Here is a 23757-nt window from a genome sequence, read left to right as displayed (position 1 = left end):
TACTGTGCAATATTATTTCTATTTATTTCAGATTTTAATTTAAAATAAAAAATAGCTTCTTTATTTTTATAATTATTAATTATTATTAATTTTGAATTTCTTTTATTTGAATTTTAATTTTGATGCGCAGAACGCTCTGCGGTTCATGTTTGCGTGTATGCTTGCTTAAGCGGCGTCTACAATAAGATTTTAAGCCCTAAGCCTTAAGAAATAGACCAATCACAGTCGAGTATTCTTCTCATACTTGACTGCGATTGGTCAATTTCTTAAGGCTTAGGGCTTAAAATCTTATTGTAGACGTCGCATTAAGCGGCGTCTACAATAGAGATTTTAAGCCCTAAGCCTTAAGAAATAGACCAATCACAGTCGAGTATGAGAAGAATACTTGATAGAAGTAGAGGGTAGGGGGGATATAGAAGGAGCGGGGCACATGCATATATACAAACACTCACTTGAGTTGCGATGTTGCGATATTCAGAGTGCCATCCAATTTGTGTGTTTGATAAATATTGTGTGTTTTATAAAATATTCAAATTATTATAAATATTTTGCACATATTTTTATATAAATATTGTGTGCTGTCTGGGAAAGCTGGTTTTTATCGATTTTTGCTGTATTATTTTTATTTCATCATTATAACAATAACAGTTCTTTTTCTCGTGATTAATTTTCGCATAGTGTTTTTAAGATAGTATCAATCGCTCATGAATATATTCGAGTGTCCCACGCGATGAAAATGTTTCGTTTGCAGGACTTTACGGAGCGAGGTGGAAATCTTTTGAAATCAAAATGCGCGCCCGATTGCGTTGATATCGCAAGATGGCAATACTATCGATAATCGTCGCCATTTTGCGCGCATGCGAAGTCAACTTCGTGGACTTTTGCAAAGTGCGTCGCGTCTTCAAAAAGGAGAGTGTATTTTTCCAGTTTTATCGAGAGTACCTCGCGTTATATCGTGCACGATTATGTACAATAGATGCGCATTAGTGTTGGAAATAAGTGTTACATAGTGACAACAGTGTATCGCGCGCTTAGAGATATATATAAGTTATATAAAAACTTGTGCTAACAATAAGAATTCCGTAGTACGGTTCGCGCGCGCCAAATTGCAAAAGATGCTCGAGGGAGATAATGAGAAAAATCGAGAATCATCCCTACAGCATCGGATAGGATATCCCATGGATATTCGGTCAGTCTCAATCAGTTTTTTATTATTTCTATGAAATTACACAGTATTGATTTCATCATCTTTTTCCGGCTGCTGATTTCGAATTTTTTTTTTGTCGCTCGGCCAACGACTGAAAAATAATTTTTTTTTTTTTCCGAAAAAGGAATATATATATATTCAAGAGAATATATTAAAAATGTATAAATTTCTGCTTTTTTACCTTGCCTTTGAAAGTATAATAATTGAAAATTTAAATTAGCTGTAAATGTTTTTGAAAAATCTTTACCATTTCTTTACTTATATTTTGAAATATTTTGTATCAAATAATTGTATTTGCTAATCCACGAGATAATCCATGAGATGTAGGCCCAAAGGATCAAGTTCGAGTTGAAATATCCATGAAATACGAATTAAGGAGAATGATATTAATAAAGTGTATTAATGATGATGACAAAGTATTATATAATTGCATATGATTTTCGTTTTTTTTTTCGCGAGTTTTATTTTTATAATAAACGCTGTATATCGCATTTTTTATCGGCTTGCAATATCTCGCTTAGTCTCGATACTGTGACGATTTTTTAATTGACGATTGTTTTAATCGCTCGTTGTTGCTCGCCATTATGAGAAATTTGGCACTCGTTACGACTGTTACGACTGCTCTGAACATTAATATGCCATGCTACAATGGCCCGTGAAAAATCGTACGTATATATATGTATACAACGGGCGCTTTAAAAGCGTATGTATATCATGCGTTTGTTACAATCTAATTACACAATCTAATTATACGATAATTTTCGCGATCGGTGCCGTGTTGTCCTTTCGAGTTCGGCGAATAAAGTCTAAGGAAGGTTCGATATTTTAGCGCTTTTGACATTTTGGTAGTTACTCGTATAACTATTATTTTTCTTTCCGATTTGCATGCACGAATCGATGCCGTTACTAAAATAAAGAGACTTTGTCGCGCGCTATTATAAATCTAAAGTTACCAACTTCGTTCAGGTTTTGGTAGCGGTAATTTCATCGCTCGCTTGTATCGATATAAAAGTTCATGAAAATCGTGAAAATAATTGTACATATGTAAAACGAGAGATACACGAATAATAGTATCCAAATCAGATTCTCTCTCGATCGAGATCTTGTATGCTTATAAATATGCATCGATTTGAAAACTTTCAAAAATGAACTTTCAATTGCGAACAGACGCGATAAAAAGTTTCTCAAAGACGGATATAATTATCCGGTAATTCGTCACGCGTTTAAAATTTGTCATCCGACAAGTAACGCTTATTCAATGCTGAATGTCAGTATCGATAAAAAATGATAATAAATCGCAACGCTGATAAGTTTATTTAAGAGAATTATGGGAGATATTCAGTCTGATAACATACTCAACAATCCTTTCAATTACGCAGAGGATCGCCGCCTGCGTCTAAATTAATTAACATTTTTTTATATGTATGTAATTGTTTTATTACGAATCCTTATCGCTAACAAATATGACAGCTATTTATTATCGTTTTATTTAGTCGACGATTATGTACAATTGCATTCAATGCAAATAAAAAGCACTTTTTCCTGTATAATGCATCAACTTTCGCATGCTTCTCAACTAAATCCTCGGTAGAAGTTTCTTCTTGTTTCTCTCTTCTCTCTTTCTTCATCATATTGGCAGTAGTATTGCTTGTGTTCTTGGAATGATGCTTACGTGTAATAATTTTCCCTTTGCTGGTAAAGTGGTAAAGGAGCCACAGGCGAGAGATCCTCATCATCTAAACTCGATTCAGTTTTCAGAGGAAGCGTTGCCAGAGCTTTCACTGTCAATGAATCATGATTAATGATAAAAATCAGTACTGAAAGTTTATCGCTAAAGCTTTGTTAAGAGTGAAGCTACGTTTTGCTATTTTATCTACTTTTATTTTTTACCATTTTTATTATTCCTGCAAATTATTTGAATTTGTGCAATACACCAGCTTTATTTTAATAAACATATATTGGCAGAAATGTAAAACTGCGATTGATTTGTATAGCTTGATTAGGGAGAAAAATAGAAGAAAAAAGATGAACAAAAATGAAAAAAGTGATAAACAAACCTGAAAATGATAATATGTCGTGCGTATCCTATAGGGAGGGATGTAGTAAGCATGTCAGTCAGTGTGCCTGGTTACCTATACACAAGCACAAAACAATCCAAACAACACTCCTAGGATAAAACTATATATTCGTTGTATCGAACAAAAGCCATTAAAATATTGTAGAACGATGTGTAACTCAAGTGAAACATGCGCGTCCGCGTCTATGAAAAAAATATGTGACTGAGATAATATGGTGTAAATTGCTCGAACCATCAAATGAACATGGAAAGATTTAACGAAATTCTGTAAGCAATGTGATATAAAAAAATATAAAAATTTTGCATCGATTGCATTGATTGAACAAAGAAGAATCTCCTTTATTTCTTGAAAGCTAAATGAAACAAACATGCTGCCATAGCTCTACAATTAAAATCATGCGAAAATCATGTTATGTGATATGTTATTGATGTACCTGCTACCATTTTACTTTTCTCCATCACTTGCTTCGCTAATATCTGATTAAGTTGAAGAATGTGTTCTCTCTGTCGCTTTTCTTCCACTACTTTTCGTTTTAATGTATCTGATTTTTCTACATTAGAATCATCGTCTAAAACCATATATGTTATAAATATAAGTTATAAAGATATATTTTATAAAGATCTTCAATGTTAAAAAATACTAAAAAGATAATTATAAGAAAAAGAATATTACATACCACCTCCTTCCGGTGCAGTTACAGTTGTTTCTGAAAGCATTTTCCTAATCGCTTCTGCCTTTTTAAAGCGCTGTTCCTGTTCTTCCGCTGTTAGCTCTGGTGTCTAAAAGATTAATAATATGTATATAATATATCTGAAAAATTGAATTTATTTAATTTAAACTCGCCAAAAAAAGATTATAAATTTCTATCAATATCTTTTAGATTTTTCTAATTGTTATATTAGAAATAAAGTGTGACTCAAATAATTCTTGCTTTTATTTAATATATTTATATTGAATTTTGAAAGAAATTAGCAAGTTTTACAAATATAAGTATTAAAAATTTCCAACAATATAATTTTTTAGTCTTTTAATTATTACATTAAAAACAGACTTTGGTTAAAATAATTTTTTTATACATGTTCAGTTCAAAAATATTAATGTTATACCTGTTCGGGAATATATCGCTCGGGGATAACAATTTTGTTGGGCGTGCCTAATAGCTGATCTATAGTACTCTCGTTATACTTCAACTCTTTGTGACTTAACGTCGAACGCACCACATCAGGGGCGTTTATTCTGGGTCTGAGCGCTCTTTCCATATCCAAATCATCTCTGGCTCTGCCCATGCCCTGAAAATTATCAGAGATTCTCGTTACGAGCAAGTCCACAGTTTTTAAAGCTGTTATGAGTATAATATAATGAGCTGTTATGAGTATAATATAACGAAATGAGTGAACCGAGAATCAACGTCAGGTAGATAAAGCGAAATATAGGTAGACGAAGACAGGGAAATAAGAAAGAGAGAGAGAGAGAGAGAGAGGGAGAGATAGAACGAAAATTAATTAAAACACAAAATACCATCTTCGAGAAAGTATCTTCTAAGTCGAGCACCGGTTTACTACTAGACACAGTATAGTGCCGCCTCTTCTCCCGCGGTATTTGTCGTCGTCTCGGTCCTTCCACTTTCTTCTCGGTCATTTCTTTGATAATCTGTTTGGCAGCCTCGCTTTTGAACACCGGCGACAATTGTGGTGATTCGGATTGGTTTGCATTCATCGACGTTGCGACAGCGACTAGTCGCGCATCATGAACACCAGTGTTAGCCGACGATGTTAATTCGGAGCTCACAGTATCCGCAAGAGTCACGGTTTTATCATATTGTCTATACGATGGTCCGAACGAATGGTTGTGATAATGAGGCTGCGTGGTTACCATCGCCGCTTGCGGCGGATAATTTTGATTCTGATTCGGGCTATACGACGATGCGGTGGAATAGTTGGGTGAACTCATCGGCACGTATGAACTGGACGTAGGGCTGTCCGTGTACGGCGACAAAGTGCTATCGGAACTGCCGTCGTGACTTTCAAACTGCGATTGAACGCCAAAAAAAAATATAGAATACTAGACAGGATTAACCAAAATGAATGGACGAGATGATAGCGGCGAGATAAAATAAAATCATATTCGTAAAAACAACTATCAAGCATGGGAAAATAAGATTTAGCTCTACAGGATGATCTCGAACTCCATCGCGTCGCGTTTTTCAGGCATTGCTTTACATTGCTATCTGGGGCTTACCCTAATTTTATGTCGTCGCGCCATCATGCTTTTCAGAGCATGCATGCTATCGCTGCGTGGTGGAGGTACCACTGGCCCGTAGTGTATCCCAGAATACTGTTTTTGTCCGCCGAAACCACGCGGTAGAGACATGCTTCTTTGGAACTGAACATCGTCTAGCTCAGATAGTTGAACCGTGCTTTGCGCGTGAATGATCGATGGTGATTCCTCTACTACTTTACCCAGTTGAGCTTTCTAAATGTTAAAAAATTTATATTAGCACATACGTAACAAATAAAAAATTGATGCTTCTTTTGTATTTTTATTAGATTTAATTGCTTTATTTAACTCGTAATTTCGCATAAATACAGATAAAGTATGATATATTTTAGACAAATTATATAAAAAAGGAAAGTACTATTTTTGTCTATATTAGCGACTTACTTCGAATTTTTGGGGACCTCCCAAGTCATCGTCGCATAGTCTCTTTGCGCCGCCTGGTGCTTGAAGACCGTTTGTCAGAGGAATACCAATATTGCCGGTTCTATCGCCGCGATCCCTTTGTCGTCTCTCCGATTCGCGTTTTACTATACGCACCGTCTTGATCTCTTGCTTCTCACGATTGTGCATTAATCCTGTGAATGCGAAACAGAGATAATGAAAAATTCGATTCGCGAAAAGCTTAAAATTTTGTCTGCGATAAAACAGATGGCTTACCGATGAATTTGTTGTCCTCATTTTGTTTATAATTGTCGTTCGATAGTAATGTCTCCTCATTCAAAGGCGGCGGCGGTGGTGGCGGCGGCGGAATATATTCCGGAGCGGAATTCGGCGTGCCATTCAACATATTTCCGTTGTGCTTGCTCGTATCGGCAACGTAATCGCCTTGCGTTAGAAGCGATAGATTAATAAGTAAATATATCATACGTTATAAAAAAAATTATCATGTAATTCTAATCATTTCTTGTGTTATTTATAAGCATGTATATATTTCAACATATATAATTTTAATTTTGATACAATTAAGACATTATTTCGATTCATATGATATTATAAATTTATACATTGCTCAACAAATATATACCTGTTATTCTAGAATCTGTATTAACGTATAAAGGCGCCACTTGGATCACGCTACCCTTTCCTTGCATTTGATCTTTCAGTAATTGTTGTTTTAATTGATGTTGTTGAATCTGTTCGCGCAATTGTGGCGAAAGCGCCGATATGTGATTTTGGGAGGGCTGCGCGAAAGATTGTTGATTTTGTGAGCGATTTAACGGTGATAAATCCTTGTACTGCGTAGGAGAGCCATATCGTTGATGAGAATTATCGTTTTGTTTATTCGGAGGTGAAATGGATAAAGATGTACTTGATGGCGAGTCTAAACCGTGATCCAGGGTTATTCCAGAATCTAAGTCGGTTTCTAGCCAAGAATTTTGCGTACGCTTTTTCGGATGATGTACCTGGGGAGCTGAGAAAAAATGGAGTTTTGATCATATTATTAAATTAACAAAGCATTTTTGAGAAAATATACGTCCTGATATTAAAATTTAATAAGTGATAAAATAAATATAACAAATATTCTCTGTACATATCTTTTGTTAACGATATATATATATATTTTTTTTTATTAATGAAATTAATAAAATAATTATATTTTGTAGCTGTTAAATTTAAAAAATTCTAATAATTTTAACGCGTATCACATTTTACATTTAAACTCACCATGTAGAGGCTGCGGGCGAATTTGCTGCACTAAACTGTGAGATTTCTCTGTCAGTTGGCGAACTTGAATGCTCAGTTCCTTCCTTTGTCTCTGTAAATCGCCGACGAGTTGTTGCATTCGTCGTAATTCCGCTTCCAGCGGTGCGGTCGTACTCGAAGTGTCTCTCGCCACATTACCGGCGTATCTTCTGGACGCTTGCACTTTTTGCCTCAATACCACTAGATCTTGCTCCAATCTCGCATTTTCGGCTACTGTCTCCTCAAGTTTCTGCAAATCGTGTAAAATTCGTTATCAAGGCTATCAGCATGAAAATGGGCGATTATTGAATGATAGGCGATCGCGTTGCACGACGAGAATGGCAAATAAACAACGAACGGTAGAACTGAAAATGAATATTGTGTTGTGAATAATGCAAATTACCTGGAAGAATACCGGTTTTACCTGGAAACAATGAATCGAATATTTAATTGAAATAACGTAATTATGCGTTCTCTATTTTCGTTATGTAAATAAATCACCACTATTATTTTCACGATATTGCAGATTCATTGCAAAGGGTCAAAAGCAATGAAAGACAAACTTAATAAAAGTACATCGAAAAAATCGAAAGAGAGAAATATCATAAATAATTTACTTTAATTAAATTTATATTAATAGATGAGATTAACTCTCTTTTTTTTCAAATCATCAAAATTTTTATTATTAGCAAAAACATCGATAATAATAAAGCACGTTTTCATATATACGCTTTTATTTATGTTTTATAATATCGCGAAAAGCATAAAAAATGAGAAGCAGCGATTAACCGCATTATAAAATTTAGATCGACGCGTGATTTGTAATTGAGAGAACAGACAGAAACGTGTATTAGTCGCTGTCTTAGATATGCTTTCAAAATTATCTAACCTTCGAATTGTGAGCTAGCAACACCCGCACTCTGCTCAACTCGCGCTCCAATAGAAGTTGCTGCTTCCGGTATCGTTCGGCTTCGGCCAAATTACTTCTGCTACCTTGCAGTTTATGCCGCAACCCGCCCAAAGCCTTCTCGAGTATTTCCTGCGACCGTATTAAGTCAGTCATGCATCTAATACGATTTACAACGATTTCTATATTTTGGAAGTAGGGCAATTCATGTCATCTCGCAGCTTATCGTTATATCTAAACGTATGATTCTTTTCAATTCCAAGCGAATAACGACACATTGATTCTCCTAAATTGTAGATGTAATAGATATCACATTGAGAATATGATTTGAAGTATTTGTTCAAGAATAAATTTTTTTAAGAGAAGAAAAGCTCGGAACACTTTTATATATCTATCAATTAGATGTAATATCTTTACATCAGTTACATTTTTCTACAATATACTTGAAATTTTTCAAACAGTTTCAAGGTCTGGGGGCAGTATCATAGCCATTATTGTGATGTATTATATATTAATATCAACCTTGTCTTGTTGGAGACTGTGCAGCGTGCCAGATTCCTCTTGAAGCAATCGATCGAGTTTGTAAAGCTGCTGCACTTTAGCCTGCAACATAGAAAGAGTATCGAGTGAACTAGCGAAGCCTTCGAGTTTCGCTGTTCAAGGGACAAGCTAGGTGTAGCGTTTCAACCGGAACGAATCTCGGGAAAAGAGAGATCCGCCATCGTTAATCCTAGAACAACGTAAACCTCTGTTCTCTCGGTATATTTATCTCTATTCTTGCCTATGAATGAGGCTCTTTCGTGTATTGGATATATTATCTTCCTCTCGAGCCTTCCACTAACAAAGAAAAAGGCTGATATTGCAATAATTTTATATTCAGCAGCGATAGCCCCCCATCAATAAAGCATAATTTATTAAAATAGCACATTTTCCTGCATTTCCTTTTTTTATTATTTTATATCTTTTCAAAGTTAGTTAATTAATTATATTAACGATTTCAAAAAAATATATAAAAAATTTTTAGATATTGTTTTCTTGAATAAATATATCTAAAAATATTTCATATTTTTCGAGGATCTTTAATATAAATTCAGTTATAAAACTTATCTTTGAAGAGACATAAAATAATCATTAGGAAGAAAATGTAGAAAAATATGCAATCATAATATTAATAATAAAATTACATAGTAAATTTGATTGTATAAAAATATATTAAAAAGTTTTGTTATTTAAAAAACGTTAATTAAATTGTTCAAATTATTCGTTTAAGTTTAATGCGTCGCGCGCGGATATTGAAAATTCTCGAGGGCTCCGGCGGTAATAGAAGAAAACGAGAACGTAAGAGACGCTAAGATACTAACATAAGTGATCACTGTCCGTAGAGACTCGAGACGCCTAGAAAATATATCCCATGGTAAAGTGAGCTCTTCGTAGAATTTACGAGAAGTCGTAAGTGTCGTCCGAGTTCTGTCTCTCATGTGGTCATGTCTGCGGGTCGTTTCTTAATTTTTACACGTACGCTTTTCTTCCAATTGGCTTTTTATAATCTGCCCATCATGGATACGCTTAGTGTTTATAGCACAAGGGAAATCAGGAATTGCTTTCAATGAAGACATCCAACGCGATGCGCATCACGCTAAGTGCGCTTTTTAGCATAGAATTTATTACTTTGCGACAAGAGAATGCAACAATAGAAAATATAAAATAGAAAGTGAAACGAATGAAATATTAAACGGCTATTCTAGATGTCAAACATATTTTATAAATAATATTTGACGTAAAGTCTGAAAAGAAGAACGTGTTAATCGAAATTATTTACATATCGATTATATAGTAAAATCGCATATTTTCAATTACTGAAACAAGTTTAAAGAAAATATTTCTAATATTGCACAAGTAAAAATTATTTAAAATAAGCAACCATTTTTTTTCATCACCATAGATTCGCATGAATTAAAAATTAAATCAAGGCATTTTAATTAAAATTGATTAAATCACACCTGTAATTGTCCATGATCGGGACTTAATCTGTCCCAATCTCTGCGTTCTTCGGCCAGCAATCGTTGCTCTTGCACCCTCTGATTAAACTCCAGACGGTCGCGATGATCCCTCGTATTTTCATGCACGAGATCGTGGCGAGAACCGGAAACATTGCTGGTCCCATTGGCAGTGTTACGATTATACAAGGAACCCAATTTCACCATATTATCCACGAGATTGACGAGAGGCTTGCTCTTCTCGTACTAGTTTAAAAAAGCCAAGCATTATTAATGCAGTTCTTATATATGTATTAATAAATACGATTTAACATATTAATGCTTATAGACAAACAGTATTAATCACATTTGAAATCGAACCAACAAATAAAATAATGAATAATTGATAATATTTTCATTCTATATTGTCAAACATTGTAAATGTATGTGAAAAATCCAATCTGAAGAGTTAGGTTTGACATTCAACGATGATTTAAATTACATTTTAAAAACTCTTGACTTTTTAACAAAAATTAATTTTTTCGAATTTTCGAAAAACGAGTTTGACTATCATCGTCTTCTTTCTAAATTATTGAGTCTTTTATATTGTAAATAATTCTAGACAGATTTCTGCAGAAATACGTATTTCACGCGGTAAATGTGTCTCTCACCTGCTTCTCGAGATCCATTAGGTGTCTCTTGAGTTCCTCGAGTTTTTGAAGATTCTCCAGTCGTCTCGGTGTGTCGAGTTCCGCCAGTCTAGCCTGCTGATGCAAAAAAAAAAAACAAACTACACGAAACGTTTATCGCACTACATCAAAAGCTTCTTCGTTCCTCGCGTGCCAATTAACGCATAACGTTTTCTCTAAGCGACTCGTCGCTCCATGACATTCATCGCAAGCCAAATAATAATGCAAACGGACACATAGTTGCGTAGAAAGGCGACCCCAAGTTCGACTAGACTTTCTCCTCGAATCTCGTACATTACGGGATTACAGCGTATATTTATTTACGTTCCATATCTCGTATTAAATGTAGTCATCTGATACTACAATGTTGAACGATTGTTTTCTCTATATATAACTTATCCATATTATAGAATTTGCAATTTGTCAATTTAAATGAAAACAAATGTATCGCGCTTTTTTCAATTAATCAGACTTTACAAATCGCAAAAGAGAGATCCGTAAAGTATGTAATCAAATACGATTAATCCCTTAAGTTTAAATCTCGTTTTAACCCCGTTATTCGCGCGCGCACGCGCGCGCGAATATTATATTGCGTTACGTCGACGACAAGAGAAACGACGTCGATCGCTCATACTGTATCATCGTCACGTAGATTCGCAATCTGCATCGATCTAATTCAAACACATTCCGAAAGATCTCGTCAAACTGCACGGTCGTCCATCGCAAAGCGAATCATCACTTTCTCTCTAACGTTAGTAAAGCGATCGTTTAAATGCCCAGCGATCCTCGAGCTCGAGGAACCGAGCGGTATCCTCATTGTCCACAGATGGGTCAAATACGAGCCTACGATTCACCACCACACTGTCATCATCATCGTCCGGGTGGATAAACTCGAATTACTGTGAAAATTTCGTGCGAGATCGCGCGTATAAAATTCTCTTCGGACCTGCGCCTCGATCTCCATATGACACGTCTCCATCGCCTTGAGGACCGTAGCGTTCTGACGTCGCAATTGGATTAGCAGCAGCACCAGTTCCTCGTGGGTCCTGCCGAGAAGCTCGCCGGCGGAGACTCGCACCAACCCGGATACGCCAGTCTGTGTCACCTGCCTGCCGCCGGCGTCCGCTCTCAGGGAACTGTTGACGTTACTCTGTCGAGGCATGCAATTGTCTGTTAGCCACACGCGCAAACAATCGAGCTGTGACATATGGAATTGTGTTACATTGATGCCGTAATTGGGGATTTCTCGAGGAAATATACGCGTTAATTAATTACAGAAAAAAGAAAGAAAATTCTAAAAAAGAGACGATTGAGAGATTATCCGCGAAATATACTAGCATGCAGATTTGATTGGCATGGGGGAGGGGAAAATATTATTAATAGCGCAAGTTAATATATATATATTATTAATGCCACAACAGCTGCATCAATACAAACTCACAGCAATAAGATATTATATAGCCCGCTGGTTGTGATTGAAATTTTTCGATTCAGTGAGATCTTGCGCAATACCTTTCCCCCGTTTTACCATAGATGTGTTTTTTAAATTTGCCTAAAAGCAATGTTGTTACGACAATTTATGATGAAATACCTACTAAATCCTATTGCCCGAGAATGGAGTACAGAGAGGAATTAAATTACAATCGCACACGAGATATACAGATATTCGACCGCGCGCGCGTCCGGTTTCGCGAGCCGAAACTGATAAAACTATGGAAACTAGCTTTTGCGTGGAACAAATTCCGTATAAATGCGGAAAATAGAGAATGCGCGGTGAGCCGCATCAGCCCGAATTAGGTAGTCCGTATTGAAATTTCTATTAATGGTTTTATGCCGATTGTGCGTATGCGAGAGGCTGTACGACAAAATTTTTAACAATACAGAATTTCTCGGTGACAGCGCAGGACGAAGATTACCGTTTAGCCGATCTATCCGTCCGTTTGAATTTTGCATTCATCGTGTTCGAAAACCGCTAGATTTTAATGGCTCTTACGGTTGGATTTGTGGTAGCTCGAGAGACGAAGCGAGGGGATATACTCGACCTCCTGTAATACGGTCGAAAGCCATGAAAGTTATGGTAGAACGTAGAAGTGGAACACGATTGGATGCTCTATATATCGGTAAACATTGTCGAAATAATAATTAACGTCAAAGTAATTCGTTTATCATTTGAATATTATATGAGACAGAGTAATAAATAAATAAAATTAATAATAAGTGATATATGCGCTATGAATTTACTCATTCGCTCGAATATTCACCAGCATTTACAATGTAAAACAATGTTATTTATATCCCAACATTATTCCACCGGTCATTTATAAAAGCCCAAGATATTATTTAGATCGCGCGAGGGAATATCTCGTACAAAAATATAATTATTTTTATATAATTAATATATAAAAGATAATTATTTTTACGATGATTCTTCCTCTTTTACATTTTCATTCGTGTTCAAAAATAAGATTAATTCGGATGACTGTATATACGTTTCATTTTCGAAACTTCGAGCCAAATTGATCAAATTGATTAGATTTCTCGTGTGCCAGTTCCTTTGCGTATGATTCTTAAAGGTCTTGGAAAATCGAGGAAAAATGGGGCGTGCGTGGCGTAGTTTTCTATTACTTTCCAATTTTCTAATAATACGAGACTCTCTTGCCGGAGGACGAGCCCGAGAGGAAGTAAAAATTCTCATCGACATACCAATACAGATGAGCGCGAACAGATACAGGTCACGCCGAGGCTCGCTGCACGTAACATTGCGGCGAAGGAAACGGCAAATTTCATTCGGCCAATGATGCACGAATGAAATCCGAAGCAATCGAAGCATCGATCGATAGTTTTCTTCGCACAAACGAAAATACACCTTCCTTACTTTAACGAAGAAATTCCACGGAGTAACTCGCCCGTTTCTCGCATTCCTACTGGAATCTCCGTCAATCTTCGCTATCTTCGAGGTCATATGATCTTGATCTGTATTCGCAAGATTGCTGCGAGATCGGGAGCATTCCCTTGCGAAAAACGATCGCTCAGCGAATCCGGGGAATCCCTTTTTCACCTCGCACTAAAATACATCAACATGTCCGCACGGCAATCGCATCGCGAGAAGGAAAGGCACGCTCGCTCACCCTTGCTTAGAACAATCTTTTGTTAAATAGAAATAGTATAGAGATTTGCAAAATTTTACAAAAGACCAGCGAATTTTTAATATATCCGAATCAGACGCATTCATATTTTATATTATTAATATCAATATATAGATTTTGATTTTTCATACTTTTACGTAAAAATATATCGAATTATAAATTTATGGATTTCTCCCTTTACGAGAGAAGACGTCGACGCAAAAGAATTTCTTCCACATCGAAAATATTATTCGTATTTGTGCAAATCAAATAAATCCACGGAATTTACAAGCTTAATAAAAACATCCATATATAATATTTTTAATATCTTTGGACATCTGTATATAAACACGCGCGGTCTCCGAAAGCCGTATATTCATCTCTTCTAATCTTAATTCTTCAATTTCAAGTAAATACATCGAACAGTTACTTTACTCAATCGCATCTCTCCCACGTAAGCAAGCGCCTGTCGCGTCTCGAATCTTCCATTCCATTACATTCCATTCCATTCCATTTCATTTGACGTTTTACCTGAACTCGTGGAAGTCCCGGCGTCTGTCTCACGGAATAGCCAGGAGAGAAACGAAGGGGTATGCTCCGGTTTGTGTAGAAAATGAAAAAAATTTCCACCGCAAGCTTGCGTCTCGCATCGAAGCGACGAACGGGATGGCGCGGGTTGAGCGTCGCGGAGGAGCGCAAGGAGGACTTGGACAGACTGGTGTCCGACTGGCGTCGTGCCCGGGTCCGATCGGCTTCGCCGAGCGACCGACCGATCGGCCGGCTGCTGCATAGTGTACGCATTGCCGCCTTGCCGGGTTCGTCCGATGCTTGATGTTTTGTACCTTTTGCCGCCTCCCCCCCCTCCCCCCTCCTTCCCCCGAAGGGCCCCGACTGCCCCTCGACCACGCGCGGGTATGCTCGCCGACAAAAGTTCCGAGTTGCTGTTGCCGCTTCTTCTCTTCCTCCTCTAGCTTCTTCTGAACTCGCTGTGACTCGCTTTTATTCGCGCAACTCTTCTCCTTTATCGACGTTCGACGATCCACCGGGACGAATGTACGAGATTTACGTGGTAATGGATATCATTCGTACACATGTACATCCTGCAGAAATATTACGCGGTTGATGCGTTCGCAAGATGTAGGGTGTCAGTTTACGCGGGAAAATTGCCCGCGGTCCATGATGGATTGTGAATGCGACAAAAATGTTTTTAAGAGTAATACGATCGCCAGAATGCGGTGATCGATGAAGAGAGATTTAAGATTAAAAATTCGAGATGCAAATAAAATTGAATTTTCAAGCTTGTTCCATCGATTTCTGTTGTCCGTTAGAGAGATCCATTGTGTACGCAGCTTAAGATTTGCAGTTTCTTGGCACGGTGCCCTTGCTGACCGGTGCTGACCGTATGCAGGATCGACCCTGGACCCTCTGTCTCTTTCTCGGTTTTCTTTTTCTCCATCGTTTCTCCATCGCTCTTCGCGCTTCTTCCATTTCTTTCTCTCTCGTTCACTCCCTCTTCGTCCTGATCCTCTTGCCGCCCTTCACCGCTGTCCATTGTACGTAATGGCGCCAGGACGACGACACTTGGAACGCTACTTTCTTGCCTCTTCGTATACTGCGCGTTCGAGATAAATTCTTCTCAATTCATCTTTAAAAAATGAGTTTTCCGTTCAAATTTTTTCTTTACGACGTGAAAAATCCGATTCTCGATCATGGTCGGACTTGAGGAGTATCCGCGATGAAATCGTTTCTAAAGAATGCTGTCTAACAGGATTGTTTGTAGCGCAAACTCCTCGAGCCGCGCTTAGAATTTTACGATCGTCCGACGAGCTATACTTGTTGCATACTGAAGAAGCGACTGTGAGAAGTCAAAGGTACACGCGTAAAGCCTTAATCGTATAAGCTCGATTAGATTCACCGCTATTTAGATACGATCGCGAGAATAAATGAAGAGGTCCTCGTAAGAGGATTTTCCTCGGCTTCCAAACCGTATTTACACTTTATCTATCCCACAATTATAATCTATTCCATATAATAAAATAATAATCATACGAACCATATATATTCACTCTCGAATATATGGTATAACTTGATATGGTTTTATCCATAAATTATGAGATACTCATCGACCATAGTTTTCCGCTTTCGAAAGTCAAAGCATTTAAATGGAAATTTGTTTCGCATTTATTGTGCACGATCCGGTGTTATCAATATCGTTCAGGTCGAATCGTATGTACCATCTACGGCTCGTGTATATAATGTTCGAAAGTGTTACGGTCTCTCTCTCTCTCTCTCTCTCTCTCTCTCGGCAACATTTTAATTAATTGAGCTAATGGAGTTTACATGCTGCGATGATGATATGCAGACTATACCGCGTCAATAGAACAGACAACGTGTATGTTCGCGTGATATGGACAAAAGAGACAATTATAGATAAAGTAGCAAAACGATCGATCGTGCAACAACCTACGAGAGAATTCGCCATTCGATTCCACTAATTCGACTGTCGGGACGCGACAACACGCGCACTCTGGCATTGTATTATAATATAAATCTCTTTGCATCGCGTAAACTAACTATAACGCGTATACGTATATATACGTAACGTACAATATTTTCGAGAAACGAGGAGAGATCTCGCGCGAGAATGTTGGCCGCAGGTTCGCGAAACCTGCTTATGTGGATTTTCTCGTGGAATTGAATCGTCGCCGATCGCGAATGCGCTATCGCTAAACGATACGACATTTTTACGAAACGCGCTCTTCAACTATAAATTTGCTGTTTGCGGTGACCGCGATCACCGCGACGATGACGCGGTTAATTCTCGCGCACGACGGTCGCACGATCGATGCCGCGAATATGGAATGCGCGGATCTCCTCTCCCCATCCATCATGCTTCCCGCCATGCCAATCGAATCGCAAATGGGCCTCGCGCCAAGGCGTTAATAAATAAACACGACTCATTGTTCGCTCACCCTTTTATGCAGCAGTTCACTACCATCCGCACGCATCCGTTGCTGGTTTTGTCTCTGCCCTGTCGTCGTCGTTGTACCTCCTCGATCGACCTCCCTGCCGATCGAGCTCATTATTTTTCTCTCGCCTGTGAGCAGAAGAAAAAGATAAAAGTTATGGTTCTGCCTGAAATACAACGTTCCTTGCGTCAGAGAAAGCCACGCGTAGGGAACGGAACGCTGAAAGAAAGTCGCGTATTTCCGAGAGTATCGTATTAACGAGCGAAAGGATATACGAGGCCGGAAATATCGGAATCGTTGATATTTCTAAAGATTTCCTTCTCTGTGCTCGCGGGCTTACATCCGAAGGAAAAATTTTTAATAACGAACGAACAGATAGACTTTCTCTTTAATCACGTTGATGATAGTCCTTTGTACTTACTTGCGCTTCAAAGCGTCAGAATTGTTACAACATCTTCTTCTCTCATTATATTCGTTATATATTCAGAATATCACAAATATATTACCAAGCATTTTCAGTCACGAGTTTCGAAAATGAAAAATAACTTCTTTTTTAAATTAACATTTTAAAAAATCTGTAGCAATTAAAAATTTTGGATTAACTTTGCCTGAAACCTATATTTGAAAAACAAGAGTTTGCACGTCAAAAATCATTGAAATTAATCTGCCATAATATTTTTCGATATCTTACAATTTCAAAGAATTATTAAGCTTTGAAACAATTATTATATATACATTTCTTTTTTTTTTTTAATTCTGCTATTTGTGGTTGGGCTAAACGATGATGGATCTGAAATGCCCTAAATTACATGCCTGCAAAAATATCCCGCGAATCATAGGACGCGATCATAGAACGCAGATGGAAAAATAGAAAAGCACAGACTTTCGTTTAACGCAGAATATTGCGCAGCCTATGTATTTGTACAGATACAATCGAATTGCATACCAAGAAAATTCTTGGTGAACCGTGGCATTTAGATTGCAAGCGAGAGACATTTTCTGCATTCTTCTTGAGGATAGCATTTGCCAAGAGCTATCCACTACATCTGTGTTTGCACACGATGAAGCTATTCTTACAATTTTCTTAATATCACGCCGTACCATCAGTGCCAAAATATCACGACTGCTCGGATCTGTTTTCCCCAAAAATTGGAAGAGGAAAGAAAACGATTAAATTAAAATCATACAAATAAAATTTATTTAAAATATTCATCGCGTTACAGAAGAAGAGATGCTGCAGAGAGAGAGTTATGACCTTTTTCCTTCCATTGGGAAACTGCCATGTAATATTCGCGTAATGATATTGCACAATCTCAATCCGTATGTTTTCGAGGTAAATTTCCTGAAGCCTGATATCGATTACGCGTACCTTTACGCAGCGAGGCGGGGCATCGAAAGCACACGGGATTTTCATTATTCCGCATTATGCATTAGGCGGACGGCATATATTTTACCGAAACAAGGGATCCTCGGATAATTAACCTGGTCGCTCGTTAAAATTCTCCATCTAAATTTATATGTTTTTTTAGGCAGTTGGGTAATTTCGCGATTCAGAGCAGATGCTAAATCACCGCTCAATTTCACGGGTATTAATCGTTCATATCCGAAAGCGAGACTCTGTTCATCACTCTTAAGTTTGCACGAACTCAATGTTGCAGACAAGTCGGATTAGTTCGACATTGAATATTCAGAGATGGGTATTTGCCATTGTAATTAAAGAGATATAGCAAAGTAAAATTAAGAAAAATAAAATTAATTTTGTCGAATATTTATATTATTTTCTAATTCAATTTATGAGTATTATTGAATAGAAATTTACTTTTAAAAATTTGCGAGAAAGCTAACGCGATCATTGTAATAATTTTCCCATATATTCGTGCCATAAATTTATACTGCAAAATTAAAAGAATTATCATTTGAGAAATTGTGGAAAGACTTGTCAGGAATACCTTGAAGAAAATTGATTAATTAGCGCACCTAGAAAGCTATTAACTCCGCATAGCATGAGGTATCTCATACGAGTTGAGTAATCATTTCGTAAACAATATAGGCGTTATATGTTTTGACATTGACTGACGTTATTAATTAATGTTTATTAACGATGCATTTTTATATGATTTATACGAAAGGATAGTGGACTATTCATTCGGAGATGACATTCGAATGCAACGTCGTAACTATTTTCCGACAAATTTATCATCGCGAAAGTTATCCTAACTCGTATTATACGATCAACAATATATTAATTGCGCCTTAACCATCTTCGAGAGAGAGAGAGTCCGATAAAAGTTGAAGTTTTCCTTCATAAAGCCCGGATCGACAAAGCGTGCCACGGACGATTAATAGTTTCGCCGTTACACCGGTCGGTTCATCGAGAGAGATCCTCTATAAAAACTGCGAGAGAGTATCGGGGCAGTACCGCGGTAAATTACGATTTACAAAAGTAGAGAGGAGAACTTACTTGGACTATGCACATATATTTCGCTGTCACTGGGACTGGAAACACGATGATCGTTTAACGAAGCGACCCGCAAATGTCCGACCGGGCTGATCAATCGCTGAGTGGAATGACCGCTCGGTGACGCTAATCTCAGGTCTTTCATCTCGTTCCCGGTAACCCTGAAATTTGACGAGCGGGTCAATGTGGATCGATTCGTAGAAGGCCGCCTTTGAAACATCATAAAACGTCCTAGCGTAGGAAAAAAAATGAGGATTAAGAGGAAGAGGATTAAATTCTTAAAGTTGAGAAGAAACGCTCCGTGAGACAATGATTTCCAAATCATGTTCTGCAAAGCTTAAACTTTTTCCATGGATTGCCACTAACTCGGAGCTATCGAATACATCAATTAGGTATTAAAAATTCTCGAATTTATATTTTACAATTCTCATTTAACACGCGCATTATTTTCTAACGCATAGATCGTTATAATATTTCCAAAGCTTTGCAAATTAATTATAAAAAAATTACAATAATTGTGATGGTAAAATTATATTACATCAAGGTGATGTGGTTTAGTTGATAAAGGGGATAATAATAAAGTTCGGCGGATCTTGAAAACAGTTTTCGTTTAATTATGACATTGCTATGTCCTTCGTACGAGTTCGGTTTAATTGGTGCAATTGTGATATTACATAGCTCGGCTATCAGTTGTCAAGAACACACGGGAAATTTAATAGATGTGCATTTCATACGAAACTAACGACGCATTGTTGTTTGCTTGATAACAACGCCGAGTAATTAAGCAGCGACCAAATGAACGCAAGGTAACGAGTTACGGCTAAATAAGGTGATAGAGAGAAAGAGAGAGAGAGAGCTAATCGTTCTATGTTTGGATGGAAACACGCATCATGGACTTTTATGGCGATTAACTCATTTCCACATACTAGCCGAACAATTTTATCGCTATTTGTGTCACGGAAAAAAAAAAAAAGATAAATGAGAGACTGAAATATCTGCAACGTGATAATTACGCGTTTTGATACTAGAATCATTTTTTAGGCAAATTTTTTAAAATTCGATATCTGCAAGGTATCGATATTTAACTGCTTGTCGCATAATATTCCTATCTATTCGCCATCTCAAAGTAGCTAAACAGCCGACGAGCAACTCGCGAACCATAACTAGACAGACAGTCTAGTCCGCGTTCGCCGATAAATTTTCCTATTATGGAGCTTGATAGGAGCGGTTTAATCGTGGAGTGTCCCGAAACTTTGTTGTACAAATACCGATGGGGTGAGAGGGAGAGAGTTGTGTCTACTTACATGCCGGCACCCTTGACGATGTCATCATTACCGACGACCCTCAGCATCTGAGCGGTGGTCTCGCTATCCAGCTGCCTCATAGATGGTTGCTGCTGTGAAGTCGAGCGATGGAGCGGAAGCGGCGGCTGCCGATGTCCGCTACCGGCATTGCTTCTCGGTAACGGAAGTGTGGACACCGCCGTCGGCGGTTGAGTGAGCGTTCTTTGAGGCAGATGAGACGTGCTGACGGCCCTAGGCGGAAGCGGATCTCTTCCTATTACAGATCCTGAGCCGGATGCTGCGAGAAAAAAAATGTTCATGCTCATGTGAAAATCGTATCTCGAATTCCTTGCATCTCCGCTTCGAAGACACGCGGAAGTGTCTAAATTTATGATCATGAAATAATAAGACATGCGGCGATTCGATCGCATGTGTGTTTTTATTTTTATCCGTCATCTAGTCCTTAAATTCATAAATTAATATAAAATTCTTTATTTTTCGACTAAGTTTCATACGTAAGTTTTATATGCGATTTGTTTTTACTTTCCACGAGTCACATTCTCAAAGATTACAAATTTTCATACGAGATATATTTATGATAATTATGCGTATGTATGCGGTGAGATCGCATAAAAATGTTCTCTGGATCGCGACGAATCGATAATCGAGTCTGTTCGGGAAATTCCGTTTGTCTCGCTTGAATGGGAAAGATGGGAAAAATATATGAGAGTTGACCAGAATGGATATTAGATCGAGTAAGAATCTTTCGTAGATCGTAGTTCGTTATCTCGAGCCAGCCGTTACAAAGTTAACGATGTGTACGCTTCGTTAAGATTTTACAAGTTCGATTATTTAAGTTCGAATCGAATCAAATGCAATGGGAGATTCGCATAGCGTAGAGTGCAGTGTTAGTACCAAACTAAATTCACACGGGACTATTTCTCCTCTGTGAAATAATAACTTTGAATCGCGGTAAAGAAATTTTTAAACTAGCCAATATTTAAGAAAATAATTTAATTAAAAAATTTTTTATTCGACATTTGTTTCGTCGGAAAATTATTTCGAAAGTTTTATATTATCTCAACTTTATATTTTTCATCTTTTAATCTAAAACAATGTCAATCTAGGTGTATAAAATAATCTCCATTCTATAGATCTAAATTTAATCGAGTCTCACGCTAGCAGATTCATCCGGGTATCAATTGCCGGATGCATTATGGGAATGGTATGGGACAGAATAGACAGAACGAGAGACAGAACGGAAGTGTGCGATGCTTGAGAACGATGGTAGACCACCGCGTTTGAGAAGGAAAGGGACAATTTATCGCGCGCAATTAAGTCGACGTATAGGAAAGCAGGCCAGCGCGATTACGCAAAGCCCCGGATTGCGCTTAGGGACGGGGAATCCGCGACGTTACGCGTCGAATCAATTTCCTTTTCTTTTTCTCGCGTTGCCTCGTAACGAGCGGGTGTCTAACGGGAGGTTCGCGCCAACAGATTTGCCGGAATAGACGGAAATTAAATGGTAATCGTTGACCGTCGACCCGTGACTGCAAATCGGCGGCAATCGCTCGGAATTGGATCGATGGGGAATGCATCGGGAATCATCATCGCATTTCGGAGAATCGTCTCTCGCTTCTCGCGGACTCGTCGAGATTCGCGACGAGTGGCCGCTAACATCCGCGTTCGCCGCGGATCCGATGGACCATCGGAATCGGCGTAATATCCGTCGTGCGGCCTCGCGATTGTTCGCGCTTAAACTGGCATTCGCGCTCAAAGTGACATTGGGAATGCGAACGATTCGGCGCGATGCCCATATGGGCGCAGCGGGAAACTCCTCTCTCGTACTTTACGCATAATAGGCGGTATTCAATCTGCAGAATGTATGGATCGCGCTAGCGCGCAGCCTCTCCTCTCCCCCCTCCAACCCCACTCATCTTCCATGTAAACGTGATAAAGACATCGCGCTCTCTCGTTGAAATTCCATTCTCCCGATCGAATCGCATTTTAATTAATACAGAATCTTTTTATATTTCAAATAATTCAAAAATTTATATTTGTCGCCGAGCGTAAGCTGTAAACTAGTTTACGTAGAGGCAGGAAAGTTTCTGAATATATATATCGTATCCTTATGCGTTATACATATATGTATATAGTTATAGTAAATCGAGTAAATAGATCTTAACGGGATATTTATAGAATTTTTCATCTTAACCCGTCACGATCTCGGCTATGCAATTGAGAAATTCATGAGCAATAAAGCTGAAATGAAACTCTTATTATGCATAAAATATTACGTATGTAACTTTATTAGCGAGCGTACCATCGCGTCAAAGCGATAAAGGATTTCAGAAGAGAGTCTCCGCGTGCGTAAATAATCCAGCGAGAAAATCCGTTTGAAGAAATTGTAGCTGATTATTTCTCTTATAATTTTGTTCCATGATACTCGGCAAATTTATTGTAATCTTTCAGGAATATCTATGTACCATATAAGATATTTCTCACCTTTATGGACGCGATGAGGTGCACCAAGTTTCTTCGCATAACTTTTCGACTCGGTCCGTGAAACTCGAATTCGCGCGGATGCTCTCTAGGGAGCGCGAATTATATTCTATTATATTGACCGACCATGGACAATCGGATTCGTATGTGACTGTGGAGGTTGTGGAATGCGTGACGACGCATCCGGGATGCCGGTGATTTGCGCAAATTCATCGTCGCGAATTCGCGCACGCCAACAAGATTGACTTTGCGACATATGTGTATCGGTAACCAGCCGCGACGTGTGTCGCGCGATTCGAATCGAGACTCCGACTTCTTCTTTCTTTTTTTCTTTCTCGCGTAATCGTGTTTGCGATTTCCTGGCCTTCGCGATCGGAATGCGGATGGACGATCGATTGGCGTCGTCAGCGATTTCAACGAGTCCTGCACATCCGTCAAAGAATGTTGCAGCGTAAATTTACCTTAATCAATTTTTCTTCCCTCGTCAAGTTTATCTCCGTTGTTACTAAATTATTACTATTTACGCGCACGAATAAATACGATACGATAAAAATAATTTTATTATATATCTGATAGATTTAAGATATTTTTCAAACGTAATAT

General features: G+C 38.0%; 1 protein-coding gene across 1 annotated transcript in view; it reads right to left on the bottom strand.

Annotated features, from left to right (window-relative positions):
• Positions 1-617: 617 nt before the first annotated feature.
• Positions 618-23757, bottom strand: part of LOC138934867 (uncharacterized) — a 108300-nt gene continuing 85160 nt past the window's right edge. The window contains 19 exon segments of the mRNA XM_070299009.1: positions 618-2988; positions 3719-3853; positions 3962-4064; positions 4392-4574; positions 4804-5313; positions 5524-5757; positions 5947-6137; positions 6220-6387; positions 6587-6973; positions 7228-7495; positions 7649-7669; positions 8135-8284; positions 8675-8755; positions 10153-10395; positions 10800-10892; positions 11764-11967; positions 16915-17039; positions 19373-19530; positions 20674-20950. Coding sequence (XP_070155110.1) covers positions 2876-2988; positions 3719-3853; positions 3962-4064; positions 4392-4574; positions 4804-5313; positions 5524-5757; positions 5947-6137; positions 6220-6387; positions 6587-6973; positions 7228-7495; positions 7649-7669; positions 8135-8284; positions 8675-8755; positions 10153-10395; positions 10800-10892; positions 11764-11967; positions 16915-17039; positions 19373-19530; positions 20674-20950 — 3644 coding nt within the window. The 3' untranslated portion in view covers positions 618-2875.

The sequence above is a fragment of the Polyergus mexicanus genome, unplaced genomic scaffold, assembly GCF_030449975.1.
Source record: "Polyergus mexicanus isolate NDT 795.1 unplaced genomic scaffold, iyPolMexi1.0 SCAF_7, whole genome shotgun sequence".
NCBI lineage: Eukaryota > Metazoa > Arthropoda > Insecta > Hymenoptera > Formicidae > Polyergus > Polyergus mexicanus.
The sequence above is the reverse complement of the archived record's forward strand: the minus strand, read 5'-3'. Positions and strand labels throughout refer to the sequence as shown.